The sequence below is a fragment of the Phoenix dactylifera genome, chromosome 7, assembly GCF_051530095.1.
Source record: "Phoenix dactylifera cultivar Ajwa chromosome 7, Ajwa_hap1_PhDact_Kaust_v1.1, whole genome shotgun sequence".
In the NCBI taxonomy this organism is placed as follows: Eukaryota; Viridiplantae; Streptophyta; class Magnoliopsida; order Arecales; family Arecaceae; genus Phoenix; species Phoenix dactylifera.
In genome coordinates, this window is record NC_143196.1 from 28,744,277 (window position 1) to 28,761,868 (window position 17,592).

The 17,592-nt window shown below is 37.0% G+C and overlaps 1 protein-coding gene across 10 annotated transcripts; it reads left to right on the plus strand.

Annotated features, from left to right (window-relative positions):
* Nucleotides 1-1,347: 1,347 nt before the first annotated feature.
* Nucleotides 1,348-16,511, plus strand: LOC103715231 (transcription factor TGAL6-like). 10 transcript variants are annotated; one of them, XM_088701508.2, is made up of 13 exons: nucleotides 1,354-1,555; nucleotides 1,647-1,889; nucleotides 3,545-3,626; nucleotides 4,055-4,129; nucleotides 9,117-9,169; nucleotides 9,242-9,285; nucleotides 9,397-9,471; nucleotides 10,879-10,938; nucleotides 11,021-11,098; nucleotides 11,183-11,246; nucleotides 12,289-12,560; nucleotides 13,533-13,769; nucleotides 16,000-16,511. In XM_088701508.2, exons 4-13 carry the CDS (start codon nucleotides 4,074-4,076, stop codon nucleotides 16,150-16,152), a joined length of 1,092 nt encoding a protein of 363 aa, XP_088557634.2. In that variant the 5' UTR covers nucleotides 1,354-1,555; nucleotides 1,647-1,889; nucleotides 3,545-3,626; nucleotides 4,055-4,073; the 3' UTR covers nucleotides 16,153-16,511. The 10 variants fall into 10 exon arrangements, with proteins under 10 accessions (XP_038973146.3, XP_038973144.3, XP_088557634.2 ...); XM_039117218.3 differs by lacking the exon at nucleotides 3,545-3,626 and having other exon boundaries at nucleotides 1,348-1,555; XM_088701502.2 differs by having other exon boundaries at nucleotides 1,435-1,555; nucleotides 9,117-9,285.
* The last annotated feature ends 1,081 nt before the right edge of the window (nucleotides 16,512-17,592 follow it).

Here is a 17,592-nt window from a genome sequence, read left to right on the forward strand (position 1 = left end):
TTCAGTCCCATATAAAATGGCAGATATGTGACAAAAAGTGTAAAAGATGTATGCTTAGCCACCCAAAACACTCTCAAGGAATCAACCAACCAAAGTGAACATCATAATTGTTGGATTCACATAACAGAAGGAATATGTGGCCAGAGGCTGCTTTACTTAGACTATAATTAACACAAGACCCCACATTAGTGCACTAACAAGTATATATGGATAGAAAGAGAATGGTGGTTTTAAGCTTATCCTCCTTGGGGCAGTATGTGTGGCCTTTTAGAGGCCATTATCCTTTGGTCCTTTATGTAAAGAAGGACCAACACATAGACACTTCTATCTTACGCAATTGATCAAGAGTTGGGAAAGGTAGTACCATCACCATACCACCCAACAAAGACAAAAAGATGATGAAGACAAAAGGCCTTATAACACATGGAAGGTATAAGAGGTTGGAAGAGAAGCCTTCCTTGTAGCTTTATAGGTCATGCGAGTAGCATCTATTTGGAAAGTTTCCTAAGAGGACCATCTGAACATGACTCTAGTGCTCTTTGCATCATGGAATCTAAATGAAAACCTTATGGGTTTCTTTGTGAAATATATATATATATATATATATATATATATATATATATTATAATATCCAAAATATATTTTAATGCATTTAGTTTCGACCCTTGAAAGATAACTCTTTTTTCTAGCTTAAGCTTCTAGAAAATATGTAGTTAAATTTGTAACATAATGTTGATGGATGAGGATTATCGAAGATACATGCGCTGCACATTGGTAAAGGCAGCTAGCCAAGTCCTATGAAAACTTGGATTTTGTGAGTATCTGATCTTAGCTCTCATTTTATTTGAAATCAACATGTATTTATCAATAAAGCAATAAATAATATCGCTAAAACTACATGCAAATGTAGATAAGATGCACCTAGACTTGTCGTGCGCCACACAGAGGTGGTAGTTTTCCCCTATCCTTGCCGCTCTCTTGGCTGATTGGGTGCTTTGCAGATAATTTCACTAGAAAACTAGGCACCTTGACTTCATTCCAACTACACATTAAGCAATCAGAATCTGATGCTATTATATCAGATGATATAACTCAATTCCTTAAGTAAGCAATCGATGGAGACACAGGGAATCGAACCCCATGCTTCTCGCATGCATGCGAAGGAATTGATATAACCCAATTTCTTGAAAAATCGACATAGAACTAAACGTGCATAAGCCAGAATTAATATTATAATACCCTAACGTAGTCGGTTAGAGGAATATCATCAATAATTGCAAGTCCAAGTAATAGCAATTGAGTTTTAAAATGAAAGCTTATGTAACAATATCGATATGGAATTACTTTACACGCACTGCCAGAGCCACGACGACGATATTTTGTAGCTTGCAAGCCAAATAATTGATACGGATGCCAAAAGATCTCCCTTAGCCGAAGTCGGATTCGAAAATTATCAGAAGGGCGAAACCCAAAATTATGTGCAGGGTTGAGCAAGTCTGGATGCAATTCATGGCAGCCAATAATTTCAGATTAACATGCATCAATCATGCAGCAGGTGCAATCCAAATCTAAGCTTGACAAATAAACAGGTCAGATCCTCGTATAAATTTCGAAACTACAACTAATTCATATTGGCTTTTTATCAGGCTAGTGTGCTGGACATCAAAATCGATCCGGAATAGCCACTGCAGATACTTTATTATAAAGTTAATGGCTGGCATCCTTTCCTTGGACATTATAAAGTAATCAATTTACTAGGTTTAGCATACCTTGACACTAGCCGGTGCGCTTGTGGAAGCCTGCATCTTCTCCTCCCCAGCTCTAAGTGGAGCTCTCTTCCTCCCCTCTCATGTCCAATCAGACTTCCAAATCCAGATTAACGCAGACGGGTACTAGTCCTCGATCCTTCCTCCATATCTCAAAGCAGTTTAGAACTTTTCTCCTAAATGGCTCTCTCTTTTCTAAGAAGATCCTACATGGCCTTATCTCAAAGCAGTTTTTCAGATGTTTGTTGAGACTGATAGTAGTTTATTTTCATTATCATTGTCAACTTTTAAGTTTAATAGGTTCTTTGTAACTCTCTAATGAAGATATTGTAGCTGTTATGTCAATTGGGATTAAGTAGAAAATTATAATAACATTTTACTACATTAGAAGTATGGTATGTTCTATGAATATGCTCTGTTCAGAGTGAGTATTAGTGCATATATAATATCTTTTAAAATTAATATCCTTAAAATTTATCTATGAGAAAAATGCTTGTTTATATTATAGCTTTTGAATACCTAAAGCACATTGAAGGAACATTTTTATGGATCTACAGTAGGCTCTATTTTACACAATATTAACATAGGTTTTGTACCAGGTTTTTGAAATTGACATGAAGCTAATGGATTTTATTTCTCTTCAAGTCAAGAAGGTAATATGGAGTGGATGTAATTCCATCTCTGTCTGATTGGGAATGGATGGTTATTTGATGGAAATGTCTAGGGTTTTATAGGAACCAATGACACTAGGAATTCAGGGATGGGAAATAATGAACTTGAGGTGCTTAATATAAATGGAGTGTTAAACAGCAAGGCCATAAGCCTACCTAAAACACTACTTAGTGATTCTTTTATGGAAGAAGTCATGATTACTTCGTTTTTAAGTATATTCACCACCTTTTTTTTGTTGTTGTTGAGATAGCACAATTCATCATAACATACACAAGGAAATAGCTGATAAAAGAGTCAATTCATTGAACAACAAGGGCATGGACTTCTTGAAATGAACGACAAGAGTAGGGATATCCTTGAGTTTTCAACAGTAGAAGATGGGCCTGTACAACCCTTCTTGAAGGAATTTTCTGTACTTTGGACATGTGGATGGATCTTAATAGTGGAACTTCTTTTTTTTTTTATGTAACTTAATAGTGGAACCTGAGCATAATAAAGGTGCATGTTTTCTGACTCTGCTAGAGATGCACCTCTTTTATTTTTAGTCACAGATGGGCAGTCTAAGATTGAGATAATGGGAAGTTATTTAGATAGAATCATTCTTTCATCTAATAATCTTTTTTCATGTGTTAAAATCCTGTTATTATACAAGCAACTAGAACTTGTTTTGTAAAGGTTGCATTGCTATGAAGGAAAAAAATATAGGAGTAAAGATGTCAGATTCCAAATTATGGAATGCAAACTGCTAAAAACCTAGATTAATTGCAGCAGACTAGTCCCTGAGTATATATACAGTTTCTACCATGCACTTTTTATGCATGCTTGGTGTTGCTCCCTGGTTGGTTTATGCACCTGAGTGCAATGTAAAGTTCTTGTTAACCAACCTATGAATAAAACCTTCTGAAAATAAGAATGAAATATTCAATTAAATGGACCAAATCACTTTATATATGCCCATTTTCTCCTGCAATTGAGACATAAAACAACCCACTCTTCCTTTATCACCAATCGTTATCTTCAATTAACAATAACTTTTCATTGTTCCTCTCATGATGATCTGATTTCTTTGCCACCAAAGACCTCACCCATGTTATTATTGTGGGCAGATACATTTCATCTCCGAAATATCAACAATCAATCTTTCAACTCTTTACACTTAGACAATATGGGAGCTTTTTTTTTTTTGAGGTAAATATAGGAGTCAGTTTAAGCATAACATTTTGTTGCTTTATTCTTATTAGCAATGCTACTAGATTCCTCCTCGATTACAGATAGAGTAGCAAAAGCATGATGAAAAATTTTCTTTACTACTGCAGAATTAACTTCTTTCTCCTTTACCTCATGCAAAATAATTCTATTGTTCCAAATAATGCATGCCATTATCATGTGCTTTATCTATTCTTCTTCTTTAACAGGGCACCAAATTTCTCTAGCATGTTTAACAATTTTCTTTTCTTGAATGCATGTCAATTCTCAAAACCATCTTCAATAATCATAAGAATCTGCTCATTTTCTTTGTTTCAATATTTTATGAATGATTATAAATTAAGAAAACAACTCATGAATTTAATCGCAATATCATGTTCATTACATAACAGAACATGTGATGGTTATAGGAGTGGACTTTGATATGGTATGATGGAGCTTTATCTGGGTTATCTTGAAGACAACTTCTATCGCTTCAAGCCAAGGTGAGCATCTTTTTCTCCCTTATAAAACCCAGATCTCTTTTAAAGTGTGATAATCAAAAATATTGTTGACTCATCTTGATCATGTTTAACAAATTAACACCAAACAGGAAATTATTATGAGACACCATTTGTGATTACAGAGATATATCTTCAGAATCTTTTTACTCAAATAAATAAGATTCATAGATTATCAACTTAAAGAATCTCTCAACACGAGAAATTAAGAATAGGTTTGGGAAAATTCTATTAAAATTTATTGATGAATTAACACCACAAGATAGCAAAGAAGTCAGAAATCTCATTGGACAAATAGTAGGAATCAGATGTTGCTACATGCACACCTACATGAACACATTTTGCACAATTAAGAAATAAATTTTACGGTTTGAAAAATATCTTATAGAAGATCAAAAGTTTTATATTGTTTGGGGCAAATAGTTAAATGACATACATTATTTTGTCCATTCATATGGGTCCTATTTTCTAATTGAATCCATAAAACATTGCTCCGTAATGTCGACATTGTTTACATCTATAGAATCTTATTAGATATTTTGTTGATTTATTATATGTTATCCTGTTGTCTTTCTTCTTTGTTGATAGTCACCAGTGTTTAACATAATATCCACCTCACAAGTTGTCGAGGAGAATCTTATTTAATCATATCCCATCTATAATCATTATCATTATTGGTTTTCCCCTTATTCATTTCTAGACCAGTTTGCATGGTAAATAATAGTTTCGATTTTCAATCACCAAGATTAAATATGGTACTTATTAGATTGATGAGATTGATATTCAAATATTTTCTTTTGGAGTATGTATTGATTGGATTCTTAAACAAAATCACCACCCAATAGAATGTTGCTACTAGAAGCAAAACGAAATATTCCTCTTAGAGAATCCCTTTATTGTTCTAGAACAACTACAAAAAGATTTCGAATATAAAAAAAATTTAATTCAGACATAGGTTGCCTACCTGAAACCTTTCGCAACTCAATCATATAAAATATAGAATCATAAAAAATTCGATCTTCTAAAATCTTCATTGTAAGGCTAGATGTTCGAATTACATCACTATATTCATGCAAAGTAAAACCCAACAAAGAAATCAAAAGTCTTATTTGCATTAAAAAAAAAAGCCACGAAAGTGGTGCACTTGATAAAAAGAACTGTCTTTATAGGTTGCATGATAGTATATATTATCACAAGAGTTGTTCCAAGATACTCATGTATCTTATCTAGATCATTCATCAGCTAAAGAGATACGCTCAATATATAAACTTTTGCCTACAATTAACATGAACCACGAATTTTTCTTTTATTTATTTTTTTCCCATGAGATGGACCCACATCAAATACATAATGCAAGGGACCCACAGGCCACACATCCAAGCCAAAAAAAAAAAAAAAACCTCCCACTCACACGTGTGAATGTTGCACTGTGGTCGATGATGCCTTCCATAGTTCCATGGTACTAACTGCTCCCATTAGCCTTAGATCGGATACAAAAAGACCACTCATCAAATCATCTCCGTCACCACAAAAAAGGCTGCACCCTATTCCGTGACACTCAATAACACCACTCCCATCATTGCTCCAATCGTCTCGGCCCACCATGTGGGGCCCACCTCCATGGGGCCCAGCACCTAATCAAGAGACACGAATCGCATCGCGGCCGGTCGGTGCGCGTACCTCCCCCATGCTCCTTGGACTTTCTCACTCAGTCACTCGTCGGTTGTGACGTCCCTGATGACGTGTGAATTGACATCACCATCACCCTCCTCCACAAGATAATATATTTTAATCTTTATTATAAGCCATTATACCAAATTGTGGCTGTCCGCATCAACCATCCAAAAAAATTAAAAAAACCTACAAGTCGTATGCATCCACCGCCGGTGAGAAAAAACCCAAAAAAATATATATAATTAGTCTGAATTACATAATAATTTAGAGCTAATATATTGTTGCTAAGGGCTTGAATAGTTTAAAATAGTTTTAGATATAAATCATATTTGGATTAGTCATGGTCGTGAAAATACTAAATAGGTCAAATTACCAAATTGTGGCTGTCCGCATCAACCATCCCCAAAAAAATAAAAAAACCTACAAGTTGTATGCATTCACCGTCGGTGAGAAAAAACCCAAAAAATATATATAATTTTGTCCGAATTACATAATAGTTTAGAGCTAATATATTGTTGCTAAGGGCTTGAATGGCTTAGAGTAGTTTTAGATATAAATAATATTTGGATTAGTCATGGTCGTGGAAATACTAAATAGGTCAAATTATATACTAAACATATATCGCCTTGATTCGTCAAATAGATCAAATAGCTTATGTAAATAATCGAACTAATTATTATTAGTCATTGCTAGATTGAATTTTCTTTTGTAATACGCTGTCTCAAGTTAAAATTATCAATCAAAGATGTTTTATAAATGACTTAATTGAGATGGTAAAATTTTTTAATTTAACTGAAACAACAAAGAAATTTTATTAAAAAATTAAATATTCGGACAATATTATGGACATTTTAGATAGAGCTCAAATACATAGCTCACTTTTTTTTTTTTCGTTATGAGCTAAGAAAATTTTCTCTGTATAGCATAATTATGAGTATGATACGATGGATTATAGGAAAAGTTTTTTTTTTTTGGGGAAAAGAAATAGAAAGTGGGATGCCGCATCCACTACATGAATGCCTGAGGTAAGTAAACTAGCGCGGTGACCAGACTCCACCGCACCTTGAGTGACGGACGCCGACGTCACGTAGGGTGATCGCTAACGCGCGCCTGCGTATTTTCTTTCCCTTTCCCGCGTTCGATAGCGGAGGACTGACGGCGTTTGGCCGTTGACTGAACCGGCCCAGAAAGAGTTTAAAATATAAAATAAAGGGAATAAAATAACAAAGAATAAAGAAAGAGGAGAGAGAGGAAAGAGAGCTAGCGAAGTTGGTTTCGGGAAATTCCACTTTCGCTTTGTATTTTTCCGTGGCTTCTTCCTCTTATTTTTCGCTCCGAAGCAATCATCGGGAGGAGGGAGGCGATGGGGCCGCTAGGGTTTCGTAGGGGCGGGGGTTTTGGCGCTCGGAAGCTAGGGTTTATGGTTGATTCGTTTAGTTTGATGGAATCTCAATGTCACAGGGCCAGGCGGGAGCTTCCCATGTGATCTCGAGGTTCGAATTCTTCCCTTTCCTTTCCCGATTTTTTTTTGTCCTAATTTTTGTCTTGATTGATGTGCTTCCCTTTGTGATTTCAGCTAACTGGGAATCTAACAATCATTCCTTCACCACAAAAAAGGTTTTTTTTTCTTTTTCTTTTTTTGGAAATTTTTGGTTTTTGACTTGGTTTTTTTTTTTTTTCATTGTTTGTACCATCTGGGAATCTAAAAATCTCTTTTCCCCCGTTTTTTATTTATGAATTCCTTGGCCGATTTAGTGAAACCGATGATATTCTATTCTGGTTGGGAATTAATTTTGGTGGTAGAGGAGTGGATCAGATTCTCTTTCTTGAGGTTTCGGGTTATAGGAAGCTAGACGGAAATTTTTATTGATGAAGGATTGTTTTTATTTGCTACTTCGTTTCCTCTTTCAATCACGGAAGCAGCTAAAGCTGACATCTTTGGGATTGGCAGCTTCTCCCCACTTCAGAAAACGAATGGATTCTTTGTTGTTAAGCTGTCGGTTACTCATTTGGAGAAAATCTAGAAGGAGCAAACGGGTGGAAGTTCTTGTTCTCCTTCTCGTGTATTGGTCGAAGAGGAGGACTAGAGAAAGTTTTACGCCAGATACTATGGTTTAAGTTTTCAGTAGCTTTATTGTGCTTTACGGTGCTATGAGGAGGGGGGAGTCTTTTGAGAAGAAATATTGATATTCTTTCGCAAACTTTCTTTTGCCTGTATCTTAGGAAATTTGAGGAAATACTCCCAAATCAGTCATTTCACTTGTTGCAGAATGGATAGATGAAAGCCAGTTGCTTTTTTTAATTTTTTTTTCACGGCGAGGTGGATATGGTCCTGCTGCTGGGTATTTGGGTTCAAGGTAAAATAATGGAGAATTCATGGGTTGTCGGTGTTAGTAACTCATTAGCCAGAGTGGAGATGGAAGCTGGGGCATGTGATAGGCAAAATTTCTTTGGTATTTTTGGATTGAAAATGATAGACCACCAGCTTTTGCTTCTTAAGGTTGGTTCGTAATTTTTAATGCACAACTGATATAACTAAATGGTGAATTTTATAAAATGAAACAGGTAACTGTTTAAAGTTGGCTAATTTTGAGGACAATTTTTGATAGAAAGAGTAAGCAGAAAATTATCTTTCTGATCTAAAGTTTGATAAGAAAAAGTGGTTTCATCACGTTTTGTGTAAAGTTTGAGCTAAGAAAAAGAATTTTCGAATAATAACTGGATTATCTAATCAAGATGAAGGTCTTTGAGTTATAGAATAATCTGATTGTTATAGTTGGGATTCGGGAGTGAAGAAGACTTGCAAGTTATTGAGGAAGTAAAGTGCCGTTGTCACTTTTTATGCTGTTAAGACTCAACAATGTAGCATCGAGAACTGGGGTTAATTTATCTGTAAACTGCTTTCAATTGTAGTTTCTTCTAAAGTTGCACAAAGTTTTCCTATGCATCTTGTCATCAATTGGTTTGCCTTTTCTGAAGAGATTTTTGTTACAATTTACCGGGCAAACATCTTTTTCAAATTAACAGTGCATTTCCAAGTTTGCCGAAGAACCATCTACTCCATGTTGGTAATTCCAATTTCCAATAGTAGTAGAGCTGGCAGCTTTTGCATGAGGTTTGTGATGCTACCATGACTGAAATTTTTATACTGATGGTTTATACTGATGGTCTCTTCTCTGACTTCAGTATGCTATTGTTTCCTCTCTGTTATACTTTCTACTTCTTTAATTCTGTTGCATGGTTGTAGCTATTCTATGTTGCAAGTGAAGTAATAATTTTTTCATTTTTCTTCTTTCAGTCCAAATAGTATGAGTTCTGCATCAGCTCAGTTTGCAACTTCTAGAAGGATAGGTATATATGAACCAAACCGCCAAATTAGCATGTGGGGTGACTCCTTTAAAGCTGACAGCAGTCAAAATACAGGTGCATCTACAATTGTGGAAGCAGATGCGAAACATGACAATAGGGTGGGGATATAATGATACAGCATTTTTTGTTTTGTTACGGTGTTATAGATGATTGCAGCATTCTTCTTCTGTTTGTCTCACGTTTATATTTATTTCACAATGCTTTTATAGTTAGGAGATATTCCTCTGGAGAGCCCAGGACCATCAAAAAAATATGACCAAGAGGCAAACAAGCCTGCAGATAAGGTAAACAACATGAACTTAATTACTTTTGATATTTTTCCTCTCTCAAAGGTCTGGCTATGGCCTTGTCTATGCACTTTACCTAAAGTCTACATGCATTTTTTGTTGATTTAAAAATCTGATGCGTTGAGAGAATCTCTCTACCTATCATTATGTTCTGACCAAATCAAAGAAACATAGTCTGGCACAAGTTACCTGTCCCTAATTGAAGTTATTTGACTAAACATTTTGGATCTTGGCAGGCTTAATTAGTGCCTGAAAGTTAATGTGCAATTTAGGGACAATCAAGGGGCATTGCATGGCTGTGTCAAATCATATCGTACTGTCATCCCTTAACCATGATTAAGAATTGCTCATTGTATAATGCTTTTGTCGTGTTTTGTGAATCAATTGTACCCTAGATATCTATTAATTGCACATACATTTTATTTGGAGCCGGGAATGGAGATTTTGGACAAAACCAATATAAGATGTACAATGCCAATATAGGAAATGGGATGTTAAGCTCTATTTACAAAAGCACCAAATGGGTGTGGATCAACTGTAATTATATTTCAGATTTAGTTGCCAATATACATGAAATCAGACCTTTTCTTTGGCAAACTATGATGCTACAGTGACAGCGGTGAAGCAAAGCTCATAGTTAATTAATAGAGAACTTCAAGAACTAATTTAGTGGCAAACAATCGAGACTAGTATTGTACTTGACAATTTATTGGAAAAATGAGATATAAAGGATTCACCCTCCTTGGAAGCCTATCACGGTGTACCAAAACAAGGTAATTAATTTAGAATGCACTGGGTTAGAAAAGGCATTAGGGATGGAAGTTTTACATCAAAGACCCAGAGGAGACCACTCGAAAGTCTGAAAAAAAATATGGAGGTAGTAAACCTTTAGCTGCAACTCACTGGAGTTAAGTTAAAACCCTTTACATCTTTTCATTTTACATATGCCAGCTGCTTTTTGACATAAAATTTGGAGTTCCCTTGGTTTTTTTGATAATTTATAATTGATTTAATTCTGTTTGATGGGATTGTAATGGGGTTGGATGATCAAAAAAGATTAGAATCTAGAATAATTAAAGTGATGCAAGGTTTCTGGAATGCAATTCAATCAAACAAAAAATAGCTAATAGAGTTAATATTTTTGATTATATCTTGGTTCCAATATTGATAAACTTTGTTTTTATTCGGCTTAATGAATTCATGTTCTTATTTATGAAAATAATTTACACTTCCATATTAAAAATAGTAATAATATTTTGTGCTCCTCTTGAGTCTCAATGATTATCTGTGCATAGCACCAGAGGCAGTGAGTTATGTATCTGTATAGTATTCAGCATGCTGGATACTTTGATGAGACTGCAGTTTTAAAGGTTTACTAAAGGTTTACTAAATGGCTATATGTAGGTATTAAGACGTCTTGCACAGAATCGAGAAGCTGCTAGAAAGAGTCGTCTAAGGAAGAAGGTATCTTTATAGTACAGGAAAAGCGTCAGATAACAAGTGAATAGAGATAGATTGTTATATTGATCTGTCGTTTCTTTCATAGGCTTACGTTCAGCAGCTAGAATCAAGTCGTCTAAAACTTTCTCAGCTAGAGCAGGAGCTTGAGCACGCCAAACAACAGGTACAGGAAGTACCAATTCTTGGACAAGCAAGTTACATCTTATTTCCATTTATCAGCTAATCGAGTGTTTCTGCTGAGCTGCAGGGTGTTTACGTAGGTGGGCATTTAGGGGATTCAAGTCTTGGATTATCAGGAACTGTTAATTCAGGTAAAACATGGATCTCCATTTTATTTTGTCCATTGCATTGTTTATGCTGGCTTTATTAACTTTGGATGAAGTAGTACTGTTATATAAAAATATTGTGATCGTAACCAATGCATTTTAAAGAACAACAGATCCATCTTCATGTCTGTTTTAAGCACTAGTTGTTTCCAGCTTTGCAAATATGTGATTTAAACTACTCAAAATTTACTGTTTCTGATTGTTGTTGATGTCTTGAGATGCCAAATATGACAATATTGTGAATCTACAAGGTTTAATACATAAAGTTACTGCACACAATTATTCAGACATAATGGTTACTTATTCAAGTTGGGGAATCAAGCATGCTTATTTATGCATGTTGCGGAACCAGACATGATTATTTGTGCAAGTTGGGGAATCATACTTTGTTATTTATGCAAATTGGGGAGCATAAAGTATTTTCTTCTGTTCCATGCATGTCTAAGAATATTGCATTCTGAGAAGTATCTGTTTCAGTAAGTGTGATCTCACTTGCTATTTACCAAACCAATGGGCATGTAAGTTTATCCTTCCAAACTGGAAACATCTGCTACCATGAATCCAAGGACTAATTCACCTTCAACTAACTATAGTATGTAATACATACAGGTCCAGTCACAGTTCTTGACTGATATAACTCTGGATTTACAATAGATATTGGCTTTATTGATATATAATACTTTGGATGTAAAATACGGAAGCTTATGTTATTGACCTTAGGCACATCGCATCTTAGTAAGGCTACTTTGATTCCCCCCTCCCCTCTATGTTTTTTATTTTTTTATTTTTAATGAGAGAGAGTCAGGCAGATCCTAACCTACTTTTGTTCAGAAAATGGAAGATACAAAAATTTTTCCCCTTCTATCTAGCTTGACCGGTAATAACATAAGGACAAGTTCTGAATCTTTATGCTTTTAGCTTTAACCATTCCTATTCCAGTCCTCTCATCTGCCGATTCTATCAAAAATGAATAATCTAATATTAGCTACTTATGCTACCAATGCTCCAACTTCTCGGGTTCTTGCAGGGGTTGCTGCTTTTGAGATGGAATATGGGCACTGGGTTGAAGAGCAGAACAGGCAAACTGGCGAATTAAGAGCTGCTTTACAAGCGCATGTATCTGACATAGAGCTCCGCATGCTTGTAGAGAGTGGAATGAGCCACTATGATAATCTTTTCCATATAAAAGCAATTGCTGCAAAGTCAGATGTCTTCTATCTGATGTCTGGCATGTGGAAAACACCTGCAGAACGGTTTTTTCTATGGATTGGGGGATTTCGGCCTTCAGAGCTTTTAAAGGTGACTTAATGAGTGAGGACAATTCCAAGTATTATTTCTACAACTAGGATAATAGTTTGTTGTTAATTTTATAAATAGTCTATTCAAGATTTGTAGTCTTGTACCGTACCACATACTCGGTATGTCTCGCTGTCTCGTACCGTACCACATACTAACACTATAATAGAATGATAACGGTATGGGATCCGGTACTGGCGAACCTTGGGTCTATTCATCCAATGCCCTTTTTAGCATCTGATATCAGTACCTTGGGATCTGGTACTGATACTCGGTATGTCTCGCTGTCTCGTACCGTACCACATACTGACACTATAATAGAATGATAACGGTACAGGATCCGGTACCGACGAACCTTGGATCTATTCATCCAATGCCCTTTTTAGCATCTGATATAGCTACGAATGGAAATTCTTCATTTCACTGCTAGGATTTTTGTGTTTTTTATTAAAAAGTTGCTGCATTTTTTGTTTATTTTGGAAGATATTTTTAGAAATCTTTGTCCAGAACTCATACCTTTATTTCTTTGGATGTATTTTTCTGCCCTGTATTCTTTTCATATGCTATCCCCCTCCTTCTATCCTCCTCGACCAGAATCAATCACCTCTGCTTTCAAAAGGGCAGCTGACTGCACCACTTACCAGTTACCAGTGCATACTTGGTCATTTTAGGCCACTTGAAAATAGAGAATAAACTGTTTTGGAGAACATGACAATTTTTGGTTGTATATTTTATGGAGCCTTAAGTACAACTCCATGCACTCTAAGTGTGTTATCCTTAATTTTGTTTCCCTTCTAATGGTTTATATGTTCTCACTCCACAATTAGACCCTCTGATTTCTCCCATCTTCCGCTCAAAAAAGAGAATAAACTGTTTCATGGAGAACATGTCAAATTTTGTTGATATATTTTATGGGGCTTTGGGTACAGCTCCATGCATTATCCTTACTTTTATTTTCCTTCTTGTCGTTTACAGGTTCTCAGTCCACAATTAGAGCCTCTGACGGAGCAACAAGTTGTAGCTGTTTGTAACCTGCAACAATCTTCTCAGCAAGCTGAGGATGCTCTTTCCCAAGGAATGGATAAACTTCAACAAACTCTTGCAGAGACGCTAACATCAGATCCATTAGGTGCCTCTGGTGTTGCAACTTACATGGGACAAATGGCAAATGCAATGGGAAAGTTGGAGGGTCTTGTAAACTTTGTGAACCAGGTCAATACCTTTTCCCTTCCTATAGGCAATTTCATGTTTTCTCTGCTGAATTAATGTTCTTTTTAAAACCTCTTTTATCTCCTTTATTTTTATAAATTTCCTTAAATTAACATTCAGGAGTTTCCTCGCAGCCCGTCTTTTACATTCTTAATGGTTTATTGGCTAAAAAGAAAACCTATGTATGTAGATGTGGAAATCCATGGCAAAGTTCTACAAGCATGCTGGTGATGCCTTCTTCTGGAACTGGATACTCCTGTAGCTCATTCACCCATGTGAAGCTATTGAAAAGATAATCCTATTTACATAAATAATATAATTTTAATCAATTTTATGTGGAAAGCTCCCCTGCTTTCTTTGAAATTCTCAATGGTAATAGTGCATTAGCCAAGGGATCCCAATAGGGATATATATGGCTACCATCAGTTGGCAAGATCGAGGATTCTAATTGGCAGCCTTTTTGGTGTCTGAGTCCCTTTGTCAATGATGGGATGGCAAGAAATCAGGTTACATTATGGTAATTTGTGGGACGAGTAAAGTGATCTCCATTAGTAATTGGTTAATGCTATCATCTAATTCTCGAGGATTTAAGTTCATGTTTTAAGCTAATGGCCATAAAGGAAAAATATGTATGGCCAAGCTAATAATTTTCTCTGTTGTTTTCAATAATGGGCTATATAAATATCTTTGTAATCATCGTCTGTGAGTGTTTTTGAGGTTTAGGTCCAATCTATGACCCTTGAAAGTTGAAATTACATATCCAAGTCTTTCCCAAATAGGGTCCCTTATGGTTATTAATAATAACACTAAATCTTGTTGACTCTACTAGTTATCAATTGCTTTAATTCTCCACTAGTGTAGTCTCTAAGCTTCTATAATACTTTGTAGCAAGGTCTGTTGTGCCGGAACCGGAGCCCGGACTGGTTGCCCGGCGGTATGGGTTGGTACGCCCTCGTACCGTTCCGTGTCGAGCCCATATCGAAACAGTAAAGGAGGCAGGGGAGAGGGAGAACAAGGCAGAGGAAAAGAGAGAGAAAGAAGGGGGAGATAAGAAGGGAGAGAGGAGGGTGACAGAAGCTGGCGTAGGGCCCGCAAGCCGTGCAAAGGAGGCGGAGGAGGGGCTTTGTGGCCCTCCACCGGCCGGCATTCACCTCCCTCTCTCTTCGAAATAGGGGACCTGGAGGCGGAGCCCCTCCTCCGCACGGCTTACGGGCTTCTGTGGTCCTCCATTGGCCGGTCTCCACCTCCCTCTCTCCTCCTTCCTCTCCCTCTTCCTCCCTCCCTCCCTTGCTCTCTTTTTCTCTCTTTCCTTCTTCCCCTCCGTCAACGGCTTTTCGTTTCGGTTGCTGGAACCGTCCCAGTCCGCCGCCAGTACGGCTCGGTACACCCCGAACCACTCGGTTCAGGACGGTTCTGCCGACCATGCTTTGTAGAGTATACAATATCTGTTATATTAAAACAACCGCTTTCATTTGACTTTGCATAACATGATCTTAGTAAGGCCCTCATGTTACAGTAGTACTTTAGCATGCTCAGTATTACTTTCAAAAATGTTAGGTTGGCATAACTTCCAAGTTGACTAGATCCTGCTTGGGTTATTTATTTATTTTTCAGCTTGAGTCAGGTTTAGGTTAAATTTCTTACCCAAATTATAAATGTCAGAAGCATGTTAGGGTTTTTGACTTGATTCAGGTCACGAGGGTGCAGTTTAAATCCTTATCAAGTTAGGTATTTAAAAGCCTGGTAAAGTTCAGGCAAGGTAGGTTGGGTCACGATGGCTGGGTTGGATTAGGTTGTGCAGAGAGAGTATTCTGAGCTATTGCTGGGTGCAAGGAATTGCCCTGTGGGCAGTTTTTGGGTTGAGGAATCCCTACCCAATGTCAGGTCAAGTCAGCTATGAGTCAAATTGGGAATTGCCCTCTGCACAGGTTTGGGGCTGAGGAATCCCAACCGGGCAAGGTCGGCTATGAGTCAAATTAGCATATGTTATTCCTCTAAACTGACCCAACCAGACCCTGGTTTGACCCGACCAACTGCCATCCCTTGATGGTTTCCTAGAGCTTTCGCTGATAATATCTGTTTCTTAAATCTGGGTATGTGCATTTGTTGCTATTAAGAGACTAGTTTGATCATATACTCTTATTCTGTTGGAATGCTCCCCTGGCTGATGTATAGAGGGTTGAGCAAGAGGTTATTTATAATGTTACTGACCTTGACATTGTTCATTAAACAGGCAGACCACCTCCGTCAGCAAACCCTGCAGCAAATGTACAAGATACTCACAACCCGCCAGGCAGCACGAGGCCTCCTTGTCTTAGGTGATTACTTCCAGCGACTTCGAGCCCTGAGTTCTCTATGGACTGCTCGCCCTCATGAACCAGCATAGTAATTTTTGGAACAATCACTTGGTAACTTCATGTTCTGAAGTGAATCTGTGACCAACCATCTAGCTAAGGAAATGCAGTGGCAACAAAATGGCTGTTAGTGTTATCCACATTACATACGATTTGTTGGCCCCATAAAAACTGGAAACAGGAGCCTTAGGAGGGTGGATATATGTATATATTCTTCAAAGCTCCATGAGAACAGCATGCCTGAAGTGCCTCTTGTATCTATTTATGGTGATGTATGTTGGACAATATATTACAGCTGTTTGTTTTGATGTAAGGAAAGCGGCACCGTTAATATTGATACAATGATCTGATGAATCCTACATTGAGAAATCTGAATGGGGTATTTTGCAAAGAATTTCAAGAGGTGTATGCATATTGACAATGCATACTAATCACATTGGTTACCTGCTGGTTGCTTTTCATTCATATTGATTTTGTCGGTCGGTCTATCTTGATCATACTGGTCTTGTAATATTCTGTGACAAATTGATATGGTGTTCGATGCCGTGTCTAAGCTCGTGGTTGCAGGCTTATATAAATTCTAGTTATGTGCATCAAGATATAGATGGAATCCATGAATTTTCTCATTATCTTCGATCACAACCTCAGCTGCAGCTAACTTGCTAATTAATGTGTTAAACTGATTCATGTGCTCTTGTAATGAAGCTCTCTCCTGCATCTTCAAGATGTACGACTGCCTCCTAAGAAAAAAATTATTTGATGCAGATTTTTCCAAGTACATGCTTCTCAACTTTTCTTTTAAACAGGACTGGCTCGTTTATAGCTAGATAAAAATCAACCGTTGCCATCTTATCCCTCTTAACAAGCTCTTCATTTCATGGTAGCGTTTCTCTTTTGACATTCAAGTGCCACATTGGAGCATGCATCACCAATACAGCTTGAATCTTTAATTTTCTGAAGTGTAAGGTTGGTGCCATTTGATCTTGGAATCTCGAATTTGGTTGAACTGCCTACTCTATGTAACAAACAATCTACTATTTTTCTTGACCTCGGCTGTAAACAATGATATCGATCGTTACAACCCAAGAATAGCTGAATAAAATAACAGAATTAATAGAAAATAAAATTGTCACGGCACATTGAGATTTAATGTGCACCATTCGAGATCTAGGCTAGATCTACTAAGGGGGTGAGAAATCCACTATAATAAATAGTGAACAAGGCTTTTACAAGTGTTTATTGGGATAAGTGGCTTCTTTAGCCACTGGTTGAGTCCAAATAGGACTGTTACTTGGCTCCATTGCGGGGGAGGTAAGACCTCTGTGACTCGGATCAAGAAAGAGAGAGACACACGTACTCTCTTTCCTTAAATATAGGGGCCATGATTGGGCGCCACATGAGGTGTGAAACAAGATTCATTGGGTTTTATCTCGGTCTCGACATCTCGGTGAAGTCTTGAAAAAGGCTTTGCA

Coding starts and splice junctions, on each gene's coding strand:
- LOC103715231 (XM_039117216.3), top strand. CDS start 4,074: ATGATGGAGCTTTATCTGGGTTATCTTGAAGACAACTTCTATCGCTTC. Junction 4,130..9,116: donor TTCTATCGCTTCAAGCCAAG/GTGAGCATCTTT, acceptor TTCTTCTTTCAG/TCCAAATAGTATGAGTTCTG. Junction 11,247..12,288: donor ATCAGGAACTGTTAATTCAG/GTAAAACATGGA, acceptor GGGTTCTTGCAG/GGGTTGCTGCTTTTGAGATG.